General features: G+C 36.6%; 1 protein-coding gene across 1 annotated transcript in view; it reads left to right on the forward strand.

The window, feature by feature from the left end:
* The window catches only part of NEK10 (NIMA related kinase 10), a 107064-nt gene extending 102371 nt beyond the window's left edge, over nucleotides 1-4693 (forward strand). The window contains exon 35 of the mRNA XM_074891781.1: nucleotides 1261-4693. Coding sequence (XP_074747882.1) covers nucleotides 1261-1318 — 58 coding nt within the window. The 3' untranslated portion in view covers nucleotides 1319-4693. The remainder of the gene's footprint in view (nucleotides 1-1260) is intronic.
* The last annotated feature ends 14398 nt before the right edge of the window (nucleotides 4694-19091 follow it).

Raw genomic sequence — 19091 nt, forward strand, 5'->3', positions numbered from 1 at the left:
TAGATTGGACATAAGGAAGAATCTTTTACGATGAGAGTGGTGAGACACTGGAGCAGGTTGCCCAGAGAAGTTGTGGACGGCCCACCATTGGAAGTGTTCAAGGCCAGGTTGGATGGGGCTTTGAGCAACTGGATCTAGTGGAAGGTGTCCCTGCCCATGGCAGGGGTCTTGGACTAGATGATCTTTAAAGGTCCTTTCCAACCCAAACGATTTTATGATTCTATTTTTTTGCAAAGGTACAGTGCCCCATTAAGGATGATGTTATCCACATAGGGGGCTGAATATCTTCAGTCTTATGTTTCTTATGTGCACTTGAGTTTACAACTTTAATAACAAACTTTCAGCTTAGGGATTTCTATCTACATGTGTTGAAGTGTGTGTGCAAAACTATAAATTTTTTTGTGTTATTCCTTTTCTTATTACTGGAATACTTCCATATCTTTCAGTACTTCAGTAACCAAAATAACACTGCTTTCTGAGGGACCATGTGTATACAGGAATGTTTGAAAGGGCTTTGGATATCCATGTTATAAATATTGTATACAAGTAGTCAGGGAAAATTTCAGAAGAGGTCTTACTCTTGGAATGGACACTGGTGGAGTTTTGAGACAAAAAAGAAACACCTATTTTACTTTCTCACAGCACTGATTATGAGAATAAGTCTTTACATCATATTTTCATAGAAATAATATAATACAACTTGATTATGAGGCAATTTTCATCTATATAAAGCTGACAGAAGCAGCTCCATTACTTTCTGTGCTAATTTTTTATGTAGCTTGCTGAAGGGGAATTAGAAAAGGAGAAAGAAGTGATGTTAAAGACTTTCAACTAGTTCTCTATAGTGCCGAAGTCTCTGGAGATGTTGCATCAGCAACATAAGTTAAAGCTGGCTCACAAATACATTATGTTTCATTCAGGCCTCATTGATCAGCTGTGGGAGACCTTTGCGCCATGCTGCTCTAATTCTATTTGTGTGCAGTGCAGACTAGTCCATAAATTTTGCGTCAGAGGATCATTAAATGAACTACTTCCCCGTGTGTAGCATAAATGACAGAATTTCACCCAGAGATTTCTGCATCAGACTCTATTGTAAACCCTGAACTAAAACTTTTCTTTCGATAGACTTCTGAAGTTCCTTGGCTTATACCTCTGCTTTCTGCTAGTAGCGCCAAGATTAATCCCATACCTGGTGACTGTGAATAGTGGGGAATTCTTACTTCCAACATATACGAAGTACCCATTTTTCTTTTCCTCCAGGTATCTCTACTATCCAAGGGGAACAAAGGACTATCCAGCAAAAGAAGAGAACTTGTAATTCTGAACAAAGGGTTCAGAATTGTTCCTAATGAAGTCAACCTGCCTGTACTTCAGCTGAGTCTGTCTGATTACCAAAGGGGCAAGCCTTGCTCATTAAATAGCATCCAGATGGAATACCAGTGTGGGACAGCTTCAAGAGACCTCACGTTATATTTCAGGATGACACTGTAAACTTTAGCTTTGTTCGCAGCATAAGCACTTTAGAAGGAACATTGGGAAAGATGCTTCCAGTTTTATACATTAGGAGGAAAACACAATTCCGAACAGTACATATGTTCTATTTTTGTAAATTTTTTTTAAAGAATCGTTGCATAGTCAGGTTTTCTGGGACGATAGTTCAAAGCCTGTAACCTTATTTATATCCATGTACGTCTTCTCTGGGAAGAAAAAGAGCTTTGTGATATGACCAGACAGAAAATATGTATAGGTTCACTTTACCAGACCTAGAAACAGATTAAACACCATCAGTATGATTTTAATATTTAGAAGGAATTTCTCAGTTTGGATAGTAGCGAATTCTAATGCTGGTATGACATGTTAATAGTCATTATTTGCAACTGGCATAGCTTCTGAAATGATTGTTATTTTAAAAACAGCACTTTTTACTGCTATTTCAAAATGTCTGCATATTATATGTCTATCTTCAGGCACACATTGTATAGATCTGTGTATACAAAATGTGTCATGTACTTTTATATACATTTTATATACACATTCATTTACTGTTTAACGGACTAAGTAAAATACATGCTTTGCTGCTAATCAAAACTGTTGTACTTAAAACCACTTTCAGAATTTCAATATTTATTCACTCTGTATTAAATGTAGATGAAAATGTTGCACTGCAGTAGCAGAGAAGCTCTTTTTTGTCTACAGTTTAGTGCGAAATACTTAATAAGTACAAAGGCTTTTCTCTACAGTTGATACTGTGGCAATCATAACTGTAGAAAATAACCAGAATGCACTTGGTGATGTAGCTCTCCTATCTCTGTGGAAAATTATTAACATTACAGTCATCACATGATTTGTATAATGTGATTACAAGTAATTTGATACAGATATATGTTGTGTACTCTTCATAGACTGGCAAAAGTTTGTTGTTTTTTGTTTTTTTGCTTTTTCCCAGTGATTTGTTTGTAACTATAAATAGCTAACTGGAATTAATTTCCTAACTCAAGTGTATTATTTCACCTATAATGTGTGACTTCAACATTCTGAATTATGAAGCAGGGCCCAATGGGCAGTGTAAAACAAAAAAATTTTTAAAAATCTATCCTCTATTCACATTTACTTAATGTACAAAGTCATCGGGTGCTATGTTTGCATCTATAAATGGTACAGTAGTGATAGCAAAGGTCTGCTAAGGGTCAAAAAATATGATTCTTAAGGTACCACCAGCAGGTAGCTACAGTTTCCACCATAAATCACCATAGATGATGCATTTCCTGCAATGTTACCACTAAAAATCAATTCCTATTCTAGTTGAGTGTTACTTTTGCTTTGCTAGAATGGAGAAAAAGAATGCAGTATGGTTAAATCTGATGGATTATAAAGTAAATCCATGCTATATATATGGCTGCCAGTCAACTGATTACATGATATTTTATCCAAAAAGACTGCATTTAGATTCAACCTTGCTCTGTTTGTTCTACTGAAATTGCATATAAATTCTTATAATAATTTTCCATTAAAATAGTGTAAAACCAATCAACACTTGCAGTAACCTATTATAATATCTTTTTGCAGAAATGTCTTATAATTTTAAATTGTCAGAGTGCATTGAATGCCTTAGAAATAATTTGGACCTTATTTCAAGCGTGTTTTGAAGTATCATTGTTTATATTTTGTCTGGATTTGTGTGATGTTCATTCATATTTGATGGCATTATTTTTGTTGAGAAAGAGTATGATTAATTAGTCTTATTGTGTTTCTCTTAATGTATTTTTAGTGCTGTTAACCTTGAAGCATATTCTGTGCTCATTTTTGTGACTGTGAAAAGTGGAATACTAGCTGGTGGCCAGCTGAGGAGGGCAGACTTCGCCACAGTTAACTACAAGAGGTGGATTGGTGGCATGTACAGCTGCAACCACCAAGGCAAATCAAAGCAGGAAATCTTTTCTGTTTCTTTCCTAGTGTTCACTAGGATTTTTTTTTTTCTCCCTGGCTGCAACTAAACTGACATGCTGACTGTTGTAGGAAACACCTGATGCATTTTATATGTAGGGCAATTAGCTGTAACAGAAGATTCATTATGTAAGCTGTTAAGTAATTTATGGCATTAATACATAGATGCTCTCCGCTGAGATCAACATCCATTGTGTTTCCTATTGTATGAAAAGCAAGAAGAGCCAGTTCTGCCATGAATAATTTCTGTATGGCTAAATTCTGTATAGTCAATATAGATAAAACGTATTTAGGTAAACACAGAAACCAAAACGAAGTTGCCCAATATCATTCAGCAAATCATCAGCAAACTTGAGAATGGGACCTACGTCTCCTGAGTTCCAATCCAGTGCATAACTGGTATCCTTCGAGGTGCATATCTTTTTTTCTTGTATGTTTGTAATCTTTAATGTAACCTGTGCAAAAATCAGAGAAACAGGCATAGCTGTGCTTATTATTTAGCTGATTGAAAAAGATTCTGCAGTGTAGTACTAACCATCTTGAAACACTGTACTGAACTACATCTGATTTGATTATTTGTGAGTTAATCTAAACTGTGACTTAAATAGGCCTTTCCTTCAGTTTGCTTGGCTGCAGTGAAGTACCTGAGATTATGCATTATTCTGCCTTCTATTATTCATACTTGTACCTACTTTCTACAGTCATCTGATTACAAGTACTTTCTCAGCAGAATGCAGTGTGTGTGTATTCTGTAGCCTGATTTGCATGTTTTGCTCTATGTGAATCATTTCCCAGTCACCTGTCATATCCCTGAATAATCAGATGTTGACATTGGATCAAATAATTAGTTTTATTCCATAAGAGAATTCCTGTTTATAGTCACAGAATAATGTATTTAAAAACTATTTCTTACAGTCATTGTAACTTGTAGGATTACTGCCTCATTATTGGTATTTCATATCAAGAAATTTGACAAATAGTTTGTGAATTTATGGAATTATGTTAATTAAAGAAGAAAGGCCAACAATATCCCTTGCTAAAAACAGGAAAGCTTCTAGCATTAACTTCCCTAAACTGAATAATATACACAATTTTAGCATTTATGAATTCTGTCCTGCTTTTAGGAAGAACTGAAAATTCTGAGTGACTGCATTTCATGAGATGTGAAAAGATGAAGCCACTTGAGAATGTTTGGTTTTAACTGTATGAATTTACCATGCATTTGAATTAAAAAACTTCTCGAGTGCAAGTTTCATTGTTCAATTTATCTAGATAGACAACAGCAATTGGAAAGCAAGGTCTTCTAGTTAGTTTTGTTTCTTGACTTGCAGGAGGTTAAATCATATGAATGCTCTCTGTTCAACTGTTCTTAACAGGAGATGGTGAGAATCATAATGAGAAAACTATTAATTTTTAAATATTTGACATTTGAGTCCTCAAATTTCCTACCAAACTAAAGACTTATATCTATTAAGGTTTTGGTTCCATAATTGAACTAATTGTCTACTGTCATATTTTGTCGTATGTTTGTAATTTCCACCAATCAGGACGTGTTCCCTGACTTAAGCTGTAACTGGACTTACTCAGTTTTGCTCAAAATTTAGACTTATCGTAGCTTGAATACTGTTTTTTGTCTGCCTCCATCTCCATTGGTGTAATGTAAGCAAATATAGTGTTGGGAGTTAGCCTCAGCAATGGAATCAGTAGTCTGCTACATTAAAAATCTTGTTTACAGTAGAGGAAGCACACATTTTTATATACGTATATGTGTGTGTATATATATATATAAAATATATATCCACGCTTTCTTAAATTAGTATAGTTGAAATCTGAGCAGTCTAATTCAAGAATCATTACTAGTCTAGATCTGTTGCAGAAAAAAAAAAAAGAATCATTATGCAGCTAAAACGGCTTTACAAACACTTCTTACCTTCACTCCATTTTGAGGGGGTTATGCTCACCCTTTCACTGCTCCTTTGTGTCCCAAGGTTGGTGGTTTTGTTCTGGTGGTGGTGTTACCGTGAGTTGTCAGCATCTAGAGTCCTGTGCCAGGAGGAATAGGATGTTCATACCGATGGTTCCTTCTTCCTCACTCTACGATCCACCCCTCAGGATCATTTTTATACATTTGCTATAACACTTTTACACCTTTGCCATTTCTTCATTGGTCTGCAGCTCTATGATACATCTGGATTGATAATGTATGGTGCATTTTACATGTACTGGATGCTGCTTCTTTGTTCTCTTAGCTACCTCTAAACCCAGTTTTGTCCAGGTCTTCATTTTGTTACTGATCATGGTCAAGTTGTTTATAGTCACCAGTGTCAAGTCTGTGCCTCACCTCTTATCATCCCATACCTGTACTCTTCTATACCGCACCCTGTGTCTCCACTTCTTAAGGCCTTTGCTATCGGACCAGGCCTATATCTCTTCATACTACATCATTATGTTAGAGTCCTAAGTATCTCATTCTACATAGAGTAACTGCTTTTTACTGCTATCTATGTAAAACTATGGTTGTACAAAGATAAACAAAAGTAAAACAAATTAGAGGTACACAACTGGTCGGAGGAATCACAAATGCAGCTACACCATGTAAAACAAAGACATAGAGCACGGCTGACAAGCCTCAGGCCTGAAACCCTGCAAATTCAGTATGAAGCTAATGGCCTGTAGTTAGCAATAGTACTGCTGTATTGCAGAGCTGCATGATTACAGCTTTCAGAACTTTTAAAAATGCATTGACTGTTGCTCCTGTAGCCTGTGCATTGCTCTTAATGCACTCAAAATGTACAAGGAATTAACACAGTGGCAATATTCCCATGTGTCTGAAAAGAAAGGAGGCCTTGTTGCTGACATGTGGTCACTACGGTCTGGCTGATGTTTGATCAGCAATACTCATTTGAAGAGACATAATATTTCAGAGCTTGCAAAAATGGTGAATTGCTGTTGCTGAGTGTGTGATCACATGGATGAACAAGTCAGATAGCTGTGTTTTAGAGCAGCAAACAGTGCCACAGTGGGATAAAAAGGAAAAGATGAAAACAGGAGATCCACCGCACAAGACAGAAAATGAGTCTCTTTGCCAAAGATATTGTCTGAATTCTCAGGACTCACTGCTTGTGCATCTAGTGCAGCCTATGCTGCAGTGCTGAGAGATGGGAAGAGAGCCCTGGCTTTGTGAACTGAGAAGAACATGCCCATAAACTGTGGTGTTCCAGCAGTCTCTGGGTATCTTGAATCCTTGATAACAGGGCTCTGTGTGGAATAGTTTGACTATTACTGATTCTAGCTACTGAAAAGATCATGTTGACTATGAGGATATACTGTTAGAGGGTGGTAGGTCAGATAATTTGCTCTGTGGGCCTACTTAGGTTTTCTCATCTTTTCTACCTGGTCCTCAGAGAACATAGGGATGGTGTTGTCCCATAGACTACCTTCCTGAGTTTCTTCTACAGTATGTATATGTTCTACAAATACATACATAAAATAATTAAAATAAATACAGTCATTGAAACAATGTTTATTGACTTCATTTAGAAGGTTTTTTAAACAATTGTTTTAATTAGCAGTGTCTGGAATCAAAGTTTTTAAATTTCTTCAGTTTGATCATAACAGTTAATTCTTTACCTTTTATCAGACATGTCATGATACAATGGAATTATACAAGATGATGAATGTTGGCAGAACATGTCAGTTTGATGTAGTAGGTCTGATGCTCTGGCCCACAGCCGATGATACAGCATATGCCTGAAGGGTTATGTATCTAGTATCTATTGTGATTCATTTGTAGTCCAAATGCAGCCAATGAAAATAAACTGGAGACAGCAGTGTGCCAAGCAGAAGCAGGACTGACCAATTTTCCACCTGTTAGCAGTGTTGGTATGAATGGTCCTCTTCTGAAGACCTGTAGGAGCCAGCAGCAGCACAGTAAACCCCAGAGACTTCTATAAAGCTCTACAATGCAATCTGTTAGTCTTAAATTATGTTGTGCTGAATGGATCATTTTTGCAATTAGGTGTATATTGCAGAGAGTAGGCATTAAATAAATGAGGGAGGTGTAGCACTGTAACTGCAGACAGCTATTTTTAAAGACATCTTCAGTGAGGCTTAAATTAATGTTGACCTATTTGTCATCACTCCTTCTTTGAGACAGAAATTTCCCATGCTCCTTTACATACAATTTGAATATTCTCTCTGAATAAGGAAGCCTGGCAGTCAATTAGAGCTTTGCCTTGAATGACCTGCCCACTGTCTTTCAGAAAGAGTTTTTCCTGAGTTCATTATTAAATGATGATGCACTAATACGGATTTTTTTTAAAAATTGTAAAATAATTATAGAATGGATAGAAATAGATGTTCCTGACATGAAGGATTAATGGACAATGAAAAATACCGTGTTCCTGAACAGGTTAATCAACAATGAACTTATTTCTCATAGCCCTGTTCTCAGTAAGAAGTGACTGCTGAGAGATGTGCTGGTGGAAATCAGTTGGTACAAACCTTTTTTTACCGATAGAAAACTCTGTATTCAGATTTCACTTGGTGAAACTGAGTCTACTTGACAGAGCAGAATTGTGGGACAACTACTAAAAAGGTCCAATAAGTACAAAGCACAACAGTAATAACTGAGCCCTGTTCTGCTGAAATCACTACACATTGTGCAGCATTTTGAATATCTAATCAGGCTACCTCTCTACAATTTCATTTGTTGAGACATGAGACTTCCCATATTCACTAAATACTTATTATAAGGAGGGCACCCTTATTCTTTCCAAGAATGACACTTTCTTAGTCTCCTTCATGCATTTTCTGAATGGTGTGACCTGTGCATTGGTGCAACTTGCACTGAAGTCACACAGATAATATCAGGATAGATAGATAGGATAGCTCTAGAATCTGGGGACTGAAGAATTCTTATGAGGGAGGAATTCTTGCAGTTTTTTCTTACCAATGTAACATAGAAAAACATGTAATATGGCTGGAATATAAAGCTAGAGCAGTGAGCAGACACCCAGCACACTGAGACTATCCTGGCGAGTACTCAGGGGAGACTGACTCTATTGAAGCTGCCGCTATAAAGGCATTTATGAAGTTGACTGTGCCCTTTTATGGGATGCCTGGAAAGTATGTATAGCTTCCAATCAAAAGGAGTTTTCTTAGAGTTATTACTAGTGGAAAAAGATCATCTCCATATAAACCCAAGCTATACCCAACCATTTTGGTATCCAAGGTTTAATTCTAATTTTAAATCAATTCCTAACCTAACCTTTTATCACCTTCTATTTTAATTGCTTCATGTATTCCTGCCTTGTTTTTGTCAGCCTATGAAGAGAAGGTAGCATACTTACATGTAGGGGAGAGATGAATTTCCTCAGGCTATTTTCCAAGATTTGTCCTTTGATTTTGTGTATTTCTCTGTAGCTGCACTATTCTTTTGTACACCTCAGAAAGATCTAGAGGATATTCCTAGTTCTTAAGCAAAATATCCTTGGTGACAAGCTGCATCTTTCTTTTAATGAGAGGGGTTACCCATCTTTTCTGAATGTGTGCTTGTTTCCCTTGTCTGGACTCGTTCCTATTTATCAAGACTGCACATTGCAAATGTTCACTGTTTACTGCTTCAAAGAGACAAGCCCAATGCATTGCATTCAAATAAACTTCAAAAAAATATTGAAGGTTGTCCTAAAACATGTTTCACCATAAACTGTAAAAGAAAACACAGTGAATTTTGGACTGAATTTCCGTAATCATCACTGTAGCACATATTGCTTTTTTTTCCTAAAGGAAATTATATAGTTCTTCTTGACTAAAATGTGTTAATTGCTCAACAGTAATTATTCTACATGTTTTCTTCATTACCAAGTAGAATATTAAGGCTTAAATATCCTTAATGGTAGGGACTAACATCCTGTAGCTTTGACTCATGTATATGTTTGTAAAAAGCCTTCAGATTTGTTGGGTGTTTTAATATTATTCTTGTAGATCTGAGGAATTTTTTTGCAATTTTTTTTCATTCAGTTTTGGAGGGAGGTGAAGATTATTACTGTGTGTCACTGGCATGAAGCAGATGGAGGAGGAGGGAAGAAGACTGGGAATCGTGGTAAATGTTTTGAAATTTTATTATTACATCTGAGAGTTCTGTTTCGATGAGGTAAGACAACTGTATTTTTGTAACATATGGAAGAACTTAATAGTAACTTGCATTCCTGTACAATTTCCATCTAAGGCTCTGAAGTGCTTTATAAACATTAATGAACTAAATCTCTTAGCACCCAAACAAGGTAAAGATTAAGATCCTCATTTTACAGATACAAAAGCTATACAAAGAGACAGAGGAGCTAGCAATAACTTAGAACTTTTACTTATGGACCAGAACTCTGGTGAAAGTTTTTTGCTGAGTGAAACATCTAATATCATGGATGAGAACAGCAAGTTCTTGAGAATTTGTTGTGGACTTATTTCACTCCAAACTGTAGGATCAAAGGGCTGAATTCTGAGGAGTTTTGCCAGCAGTTTGAGAGGAATGATCCTTCCCCTCTGCTCAGCACTGGTGAGGCCACACCTGGAGTGCTGTGTCCAGTTCTGGGGTCCTCAGTACAAGAGAGACATGGACATACTGGAGAGAATCCAACAAAGGGCCACAAAGACTATGAAAGGACAGGAGCATCTCTACTACGAGGAAAGGCTGAGAGAGCTGGGACTGTCCAGTCTGGAGTGGGAGAAGGCTGAGAGGGGGATCTCATAAATGTTTGTAAATACCTGAAGGAAGGGTGCAAAGAGGATGGAACCAGGCTCTTTCCAGTGGTGCCCAGTGACAGAACCAGAGGCAATGGGCACCAACTGAAACACAGGATGTTCCCTCTGCACATCAGGAAACACTTTTTTCACTGTGAGGGTGACCGAGTGCTGGCACAGGTTGCCCAGGGAGGTTGTGGAGTCTCCATCCTGGAGCTATTCAGAAGCCATCTGGACATGGTCCTGGGCAAACAACTCTAGGTGGTCTGGCTTGAGGAGGGCAGTTGGACCAGACGACGTCTAGAGGGCCCTTCCAACCTCAACCATTCTGTGGTTCTGTGAATTTCCTTTGTGAGCTTATATCTTGTTTGCAAAACCCAGAAGTTTAGAACTGGTTTGCAAAACTGTTTTTAATCACTGGTATGGATGTCCGCATTTCCAGTTTATAGTCACAAAGTTTTCTATATATGTAGTCATGAAGGAATATGAGCTAACCCTTCAGGCTGACATTACAACAATTTTTTGATTGTGAAAATTCTAGCTGTTCCTGTGATAGTCTTTACTAACTGGACATGGAATGACTTTCTTTTTTAGTTATTCAGTGGTAAAGGGGAAACATTACAATGCACCATTGAAACAAATAGATAAAATTTCTATGAATCATGAAATGTGCTATTTAAATAGTACTTCCTTGCAATAGTAATTAAACCTGTCTTTTTTTCCTTAGCTTGCTATATCCTAAAAAACTTTCTGCAAAGCATATTAGGATTGTGAGAAAAAAATCTTCGAAAGGTAAAATCAAGATTTCTGGCACAATTTGGTCTTTTATTGCTGATAATGTATTTTTATGAAACTGAAAATAACCCACAAATAAAGGGCCATGGAATTGGTAGCGTTTCAGAGGGCTGAGAGAGAAAGATTGCCCATAACCTGCTAAAGTAATGACCACAATATGAATACTTTTCTCCTACTCAACTTCAGGTATTAGATAGGGGAAGTATGACTAGGTAAACTGTATCTCTGTAATGAAGACAATATTTTCAATGTAATAATAACAGCTTTTGCATTTATACTGCTTCCTTTTGTACTGCTTTCATGACTTCATTGGTTTTCTTTTTTTTTTTTTTTGGTGTATTTCTTAGAAGGTCTCAGAGATGGCATTAGGTGCATTTGGAAACATTCAGCTCTAGTGATCCTGTAGAAATGTGCTCTCTCCAGTGAGTGTTGGAATGTACACAGAGTGCAGGCTTTCTGTCTTCCAGCTGAGCTGCTTGGAATGTGTCATCCATTGGTACACAGCACTCCCTGACTCTTTTTCTTGATTAATTGTATGTTATTTGATCAGTCTCTATGTCTACTTGGGATCACAAGTTAGAAAATTTATGTCAGGTATTCTTTCGTTCTTATTATTCAGTGAAACCATATATTTTACATGATGCATGAAACAAGTAAGTAAAATCCTATCCTCTGTGTAGTTTAAATCTCTTATCTTGGAAATTCACAACTGCTGCAGTATACTGCCTTCCTCTCACACACACCTTTCCCTCCTCATTTGACTGTACTTTGTCTGCCCAAGCTTGTTACACCATCATTAATTTCTTAATTTCATATCTGTGTAGTAAAAATCTGTGTAATTCTCTCTAAATGTTTGGGATGTTGCTTATTTGTTCACTTCTTACTTATAGTAGATATGTTGCTGATTCAAAAGATGCTTATTTTGTTCTCCATTAGTTGGAAAGCTGCAGGTGTTTCAAAGTGCCATCGGATGGACTTAAAATTCTGCTGACAGTCATACTCACTAAAATGTCAGAGTTTTTATTCACAGAATTTAGGGACATAACTAAGTTTTCTTAGCACTCAGTGAGGAATGAAATTTTATTTATGCCTTCTAGAAATGTAAGTTAGATATACAAATGCTAACCCTCCAATTGTTTTGGATTTTATTTTACTCGCTAATACTGACAGCAATGTCTTTTTAAGTGTTGGCTTTCTACAAATTCCTATTAGCTTGTTAGCCTGTCCCTCAGGTGTAAATGTAATAACATCTTTTAAACACATTTGGATTGTTGTTTTTTTCTTTTTGATTCTGGACAGTGTCATTTGCTTCCTGACTTAGACTTCTGATTTAATATGCGTTAGCCTGAAACATTCCATGAAAAATGTGTTGAATGTGAATTTTAATATATTTCAGAGACCTAATAGGTATTAATAGAGCAATAATACCTACAGTAACAGGCACAAACTGGATTTGTAGCTTTACAGCTTGTAAATTACAGCCAATGTACTGAGGGCAAACACCATTAAGAGAACATAATTTGAACATTAAAGATATTGTGTTTGCAATCCGGACATCTGCCAAAACCATATCCAAAGATGTAGAGGTCCTCTAGCACACTTCTTTTGCAGCATGCATTTATACAACCCCTGATGTCTTCATCTGTCTAATTGAATTAAGTATTTTAAAGTATAGCCAGAAGGATAATTACCACAAGAATACCAGATACAAATACAATTTAAGTGGAGGTAATGTTTGTAAAATGTGGTCTGCTGACAGCCGTGGGTATAGAACTCTGTATCTACATGAGGTGATGAAGAGATTCCTGTCCCATGTTGGGTCTCACAGAATATCAAGAGAATTGATTAGTTGCTTTGCTACTGTTTTCAATATCTACCTGAAACTACATTGGCTTGAGTCAACCAGCTAGATAAGAACAGATTTGAACTCAGAGTTTCTTCAAGAAGAAAGTGATCTTCCTAGCTGGAGCTTGAGTGTGTCTGAAAATAAGAAAGGAGAATCATTTGCAGTTTATAATTTCCCAGGGTTTCTGATAGTTTGTCTGTTTTGAGATTTCTGTTAAGCAAAGGAATCCATTCTTTCCAAGTCTGTCTTCAATCGCTGTATGACATGCTGTCATCTTTCCAACCCTATTAACAACCTCAAACACATAAGAAAAATCCTAAATCCAGGACCTAATTCCATATTGATAAAGAATTTTGAAAAATGATTCTGTTAAGAAGGGATGAAACTTGAAATGCAAGGTTATCTGTCTGCATTGGACAATGCAGACAATTGGAAAATATACCTAAAAAATAATCAAGAACAGGCTGATGCAATGGACATTTAATCTTTTGCACAAGTAGAATTTTATATACATTCAGTCCTTGGGCTGTCTGATGCAACTACCAAGAAGGGGCTGCTTTGCATCAGTTCTGATGCTGGATTTTGATATATGATACGTATCAGTGGGGAACAATTTCTCTGAACTCAAAAGAAAATTGCTTCATGGAAGCTGGACGTATCAGATCATTAACAGGTCATAGATGGTAGATGACAGCCACTACTTGTAAAATATATTCTCAAAGCAGTGACTGAGAATAGAAAGGCTGGTTAAAAAGCTATGGACTAGTCATCCAGCTAGATGATCATCACAAGATCAACAGCTGTTTCATGTCTAATTCTGCAAGCCATCAGTGACTTTAGGCTTTGGTTTTCTTATACAGCTAAAATTCTTAAGTTTACTCTCTAGGTGATTCAAACACTAATCATTTACTGTTTATATGTTTGAATCCTGCCTGTGATCATGTAACATGTTCCTTCCTGCAGTGGCTCTTAGGCACCTCCTACTCTGTTTCCCCTGTCTATTTTATACTTTGTTTCTGTTGCTCTCTAACACTATCTGTTGTAGTGAGCTTGTAATAATTTTCACCAAAAGTGGGCTGGCTGCTCAGGTCTCTTCCAAGGGCTCCACAACAGGGTGAAAGCCACATGCTTTGTAGAGCCTTCTCACAAACCATCTCTTTCTCACCTTGAGGACTAAAGGGCAGGACTGTTTCCAAGTCGTGTGATACTGATGGACTTTAACATTTCCAAGGAACTTTCCCCTTGTTTGACAATTATGCTTTTAAAACCAGTTTTATGCGTTTACATTACACTAAAGAACCAGCCAGGCCTTTTGGCCCAAAATGTGCATATCTCCACATTTACTTTATTGACAATATGAGTGCAATTAGATCACCAGTTGCCAATTATACTCCCACTTGCCTGACAGTAGTCTCGAACACTGATAGGAGGTGACAGGAGAGGAAGTGTCAGAGTGTAATTTCAGTGTCAGGGTGTTTTCTCTAGATGTTCTGCTATGTTTTACCTTCGGGCTTTGTTTCAGGCTCCAACCCTAGTTTCATGCTATTCAACCTGTTCATCAACCCTATTTTTAAAGCTTCTGTAGAAATCATGGCAACTTATCAGAGTGTGAACCTGTCACTCTAGCTGTGCTACAGCTCTGTCTGATTTACAGAGAAAGCATCATTATGCTGTACACATGCTGTGACCAGAGCAGAAATGCCAGTGGTTCACTGAAGCTGAGTGCTTAATTTGGAAGTGACAGAAGAAGAGTTTTCAATGTGTTCAGACACCAAGAAAAAAAGAAAGAATTCCTATCCTTGAGGGTGGTGGACAAAGAGCATTGCTTTTACCTACCACAGCAGGAGCTACCCAGGAGAATCAGAGGCCAGAACAGCAGACCTGAGTAAAGTCTTTTTCTGAGGCTTCTCCTGCCTCCAGTCACAGTCAGACTCCACTTCTGGGCTTCAGTTATCACCCACTAGTTCTTTCTTGTATGCTGGAAGGACCAGTATCCCTACAGAAAAAAATGTGCCTTGAATCACTTGAAGGCTTTGTAGCCCTTTCAGGTTTCCCCATGTGAATATTTGTATGTGAAGCTAACTCGTGCGGTAAATTAGGCGACTGTTGATTAAATTAGATTGATCTGAGAGGAAAAAAAAATTAGATGCTAAGGAAATGTTCTTAAAGGAAATGTTTTAAATGGCTCAAAATCTTCAAACTGCTGATGAGCATAGCTGGAAAACTAATTTGGAGTTTCATTTGTTTCCGTTCTCAGAAATGACACAAATTTGGCAGTCATGTGCTAACATTAATGATTTAAGGGACTTACACCTTGCTTTATGAATGAAATTCAATCCAGCCTTAAGGCTCATAGACAATTACTAAAATAGATGTTTGCATGACCATACACTTTTAAACTCTATATACATTGTAAAAATGCTAGGGGCAGTTACAGGGAGACAGAAAACTCAAGAGGAAATGGTAATGGAGTAACTGCATGACAATCTTTATCTAAACATATAGACAATAAAATGCAGGAGGAGATGTTAGTAATATTTGTCTCATGTTAAGAAGGTCAAGGAATACAAGAGAACTGAATATTACTGCAGGAATTATTTGAAGGAATTATTATTGAAGGAATTATTGTTGGAGTCCAGTAAACAAGTTCTTAAAATTAAAAGAAACTTCAGAGAGCAGCAATGGCAAATGTCAATGAGTACTATCCAGGTCAGTTCTTGAATATGGTAGCAAATATGAAGACTCTTGAAAACCTGGAAAAAAATAAAGGAGTTTAAACATAAAGTTCTGAAGGATTCATTCTTCATCTCAGCAGTTGGTGTTCTCCCAAAATTTTAGAAAAGTGGTGTTCATGTTCTTGGTTAATATAAAATGGTATGAAAGTTTAGCCAGTTCAGATGTTATTCTAGTTTTGGTAACCTTGTTTGTATGTGCATAGAGCAGAAGAAACCTCAAGAAGACTACTATTGATAATGACTTTTTTTTAACTTACCATGCCAACATTTTTTTTCTCATTGCCATCTAACAAGTTCCACAGCATTTTTTTCCTGTCTTTCAGTGGAAATCTGCTCTGGATCCTTCTCTTTCCTGTTTATTCCTATAGGAAGTGTTAAACATCCTCTTCATAACAAGTGTTGAGCTGAGATGGAGCTGTCTCTCTAACATGCATCTAAATTGTTTTTCTTTAGTTATTGGATGTCTGAATTGTGGTCTGATATCTTCACATTTGATTAGTGAATGCTTGTCACTTAAAAAAGCAGAGTAAAATGGAGAGGAGAGAAAACCTTCTACAGGAATGGTAAAATAGAAGCATCTGTAATCTGTTTTCTGTTTTTCTTCAACTCATTAAGCCTTAACCCTTAAGCAATTTCATGTAGCGTTTAATCAGTGTTTAAATTATTTTCAGACATTCATACTGCTCGTTTTAAGTAAGGACTTCTATGTGCATATAGTTATTTTGGAAGAACACTGATGGATTGCTTGCATGTGTGGACACTCCTTAATATGGAATAGGAGTCCCTGATCTCTTTTAGTTTAAAGTATCTGGAAAGGAATAGCTTTAACAATATCCATGTACATAAAAGCAATTACGTATAATTATATCCTGTAGCATGTTTGCTAGTGCAATTGATGCAAGACATATTTTCCCTTCTTTAGGGCCAATAGGATCATTAGAGTTATAGAAAATAAGTCTGGAAAGGATTTTAGGATTGATTCTTTTGCCTCAAGGTAGGATCTGTTAGACTTGTTCAACTTCTCACAGATGACTGTGTATAACCAATTATTTTTTGATTTTTTTTTTGCAAGTTTCAAAGGTGAGCCTTTTATCAGTCTCTGAAGGAGCAAAAGGTCAGTTGTTCTGGGACAGAGAAATGATAACCAGGTAGACCTGATACCTGTAATAATTTGTATTCACTCTCTTGCTTTAATTGAACTGGTGTTGGTAATTCACTGACTAGTGCAGAAGCCTGACAGCCAGCAGTTATGCTCTGTTCTCACTCAGAAGTTAGGAAGACTCAGGCTGCTGGTATCTGGGGTTAGTGAGCTGGTGCTGACTGTTGCTGTACAATATTCACAATTATTCTGGACTATCAAAACCCTTGAGGAGGTCATGTTTTTAAGACCTGAGAATCTCTCCAGGTGCTCTAGCCCACTATTTCTCAATTTTTAACATTAGGAAGTTTTTCTTGTCTAAGCTGAGTTTTCTCTCTTTAAAGTCCAGTTTAAATTCCTTATTTATTATCCTTTTCTTGTTGAATATTGTTATTTTTCTCTTTGCAAAAACTTTTTATATTCTTGAAATCTCTTTCTGTGTTCTTCTTAGTCATCTTTAGGCTGAGAACTTTGACTTAATTTTTTATTAGAACCCACTGTCTGAGAATATTAATGCATTTAAAGTCTTCCTTTCAATGGGAGTTTTGCCATTAGTTTCTCTGGAAAAAAGTACAGAACCTCACTGTCAAATTGTTATATTTTGGATTTTAATGAGCTCTTGAAATTGATTTTAACATTAAACAGTTGTTTAAAAAAAGCTTTCTCTTCTCACATGTCTTTACAGAGATTGTTGTGTGTGAGGTAGAGACCTAAGTATGTGATATATAACTAAAAATCAAGAGAAAGTTAGTGGCCATAATCTTCAACTTCTGAAATAATCTTGGCCTGCCTGTTTCACTCATGTTACAGGCTAAATCTTGCTTTCAGAGTTGTAATCTGCTGCAATGATGAGTCTACCATACACACTATGTTGTACCTAATTGGTGCACTTGTCTTTTGTCCTTTGCAGATTGTCTCTTTCTAGATAGTCTGACACATAGTTATTGTTTAGTTTCACAAGCATCATCTCAACACATTTGCAGATAAGTATGGGTCCATGACTTTAGATAATGCTGCTGTGTTCTAATTACAGTAGCTACAGCAGTACGTTAGTTGGCGTTGCACTTCTTGTTCTGGCATGGTGGGATTGCTCACAAACTATAAGAATGTTTCTAAAAACTTATAAACAAGGCTCAATCTTTCATTAAGGTAAAAATTGTTTAACAATTTTGTACAGGAATTCTAACACAGAATAGTGTTTAATTTCAAAAAATATGTTCGATGTCTTTTTTTGTTTTGAAATAAATCGGTACGTAGTTCTCAGGCAGCTCATGCAGCTATAGAACGTATTTAACTGATGGACTGTTGGGTAAAATTATCATTAAATAGATTAGGTCAAGGTCATTTCAGAGAAAAAGAGCTTTATGAGCAGTGCTCTCTGCAACCCAGGAATCTGAATTAAGATCAAAGCTCAGGAAACTAAAGGCATATGAAAAACAAGATGAAATGCAATGTGCTATGTTAAGTATTTGAGAACTCTTATGCCAAATGATTATTGATGAAATAATAAAATCAGAGCCAGAATTCATCAGACAAAACCAGTTTTGAGTAATCATGGGAAAACATCTTGCTGTCACAGGGTTAAACTAGAGCTATAGTTAATATGGAGAGCGCTCTACAGGTTTAAACACTGATGACACAAGAAATTGAACAAAAGTATACCAAAATACACGAAGATCTTTGTGTTTAGCTGAGAAAACATACTGAAAGCTAGTTGAGAGGCAAGAATGGGAAAATCATTAGATAATACAGGGAATGGCATAGGCCAGAGAACAGGCTGTCAGCACAGGAGCTTGAGATAAATGATAGGTGAGAAATGGAAAAATCAGTCAGAGGAAGGAGAACAAACTAAGGCAGAGTAAATGGGAATGTAGCAAAAAGAGACGACATGAAACATGGCATGGTACTGTGAACTGTGGAAGCTGATCATATATGATCGATGTATGTTCCTTGGCACTACATAATCAATTTAAGTACATAGATTATCAGTTGTTTTTACTATTTACTGTACTTCATCAATCAAGTCTAAGAAGGTTGGGTTTTTTGGTGGGTTTTTTGGTTTTTTTAGGTGATCTAGACACATGGACTAAGCAATTAAATTTAAAATTTTTATTTTGGATCAGAAAATTGTTCACTTATGTTGGAATGTGCTACGTATACTCTACAATATGAAGTAGTTTGGGTCCTGTCCCTGTAGATCCTCAAAGGTGTCACAACTCAAGCCTCAGAGGACTGGATCACATGTGGTTTGAAGGGAGTTCTGTTTCTATTATAGTTTTTGCTGGTTCCCTTGAAGGAAATTAGATTTATTTGTGTTACTCCTGGAAATCTTTCAAGAAATTGTCGTCAGATTTCCTATCCTCTATTCTTCAGATAATATGTCTCATTTAAGTAA

The sequence above is a fragment of the Strix uralensis genome, chromosome 1, assembly GCF_047716275.1.
Source record: "Strix uralensis isolate ZFMK-TIS-50842 chromosome 1, bStrUra1, whole genome shotgun sequence".
NCBI classification, from domain to species: domain Eukaryota; kingdom Metazoa; phylum Chordata; class Aves; order Strigiformes; family Strigidae; genus Strix; species Strix uralensis.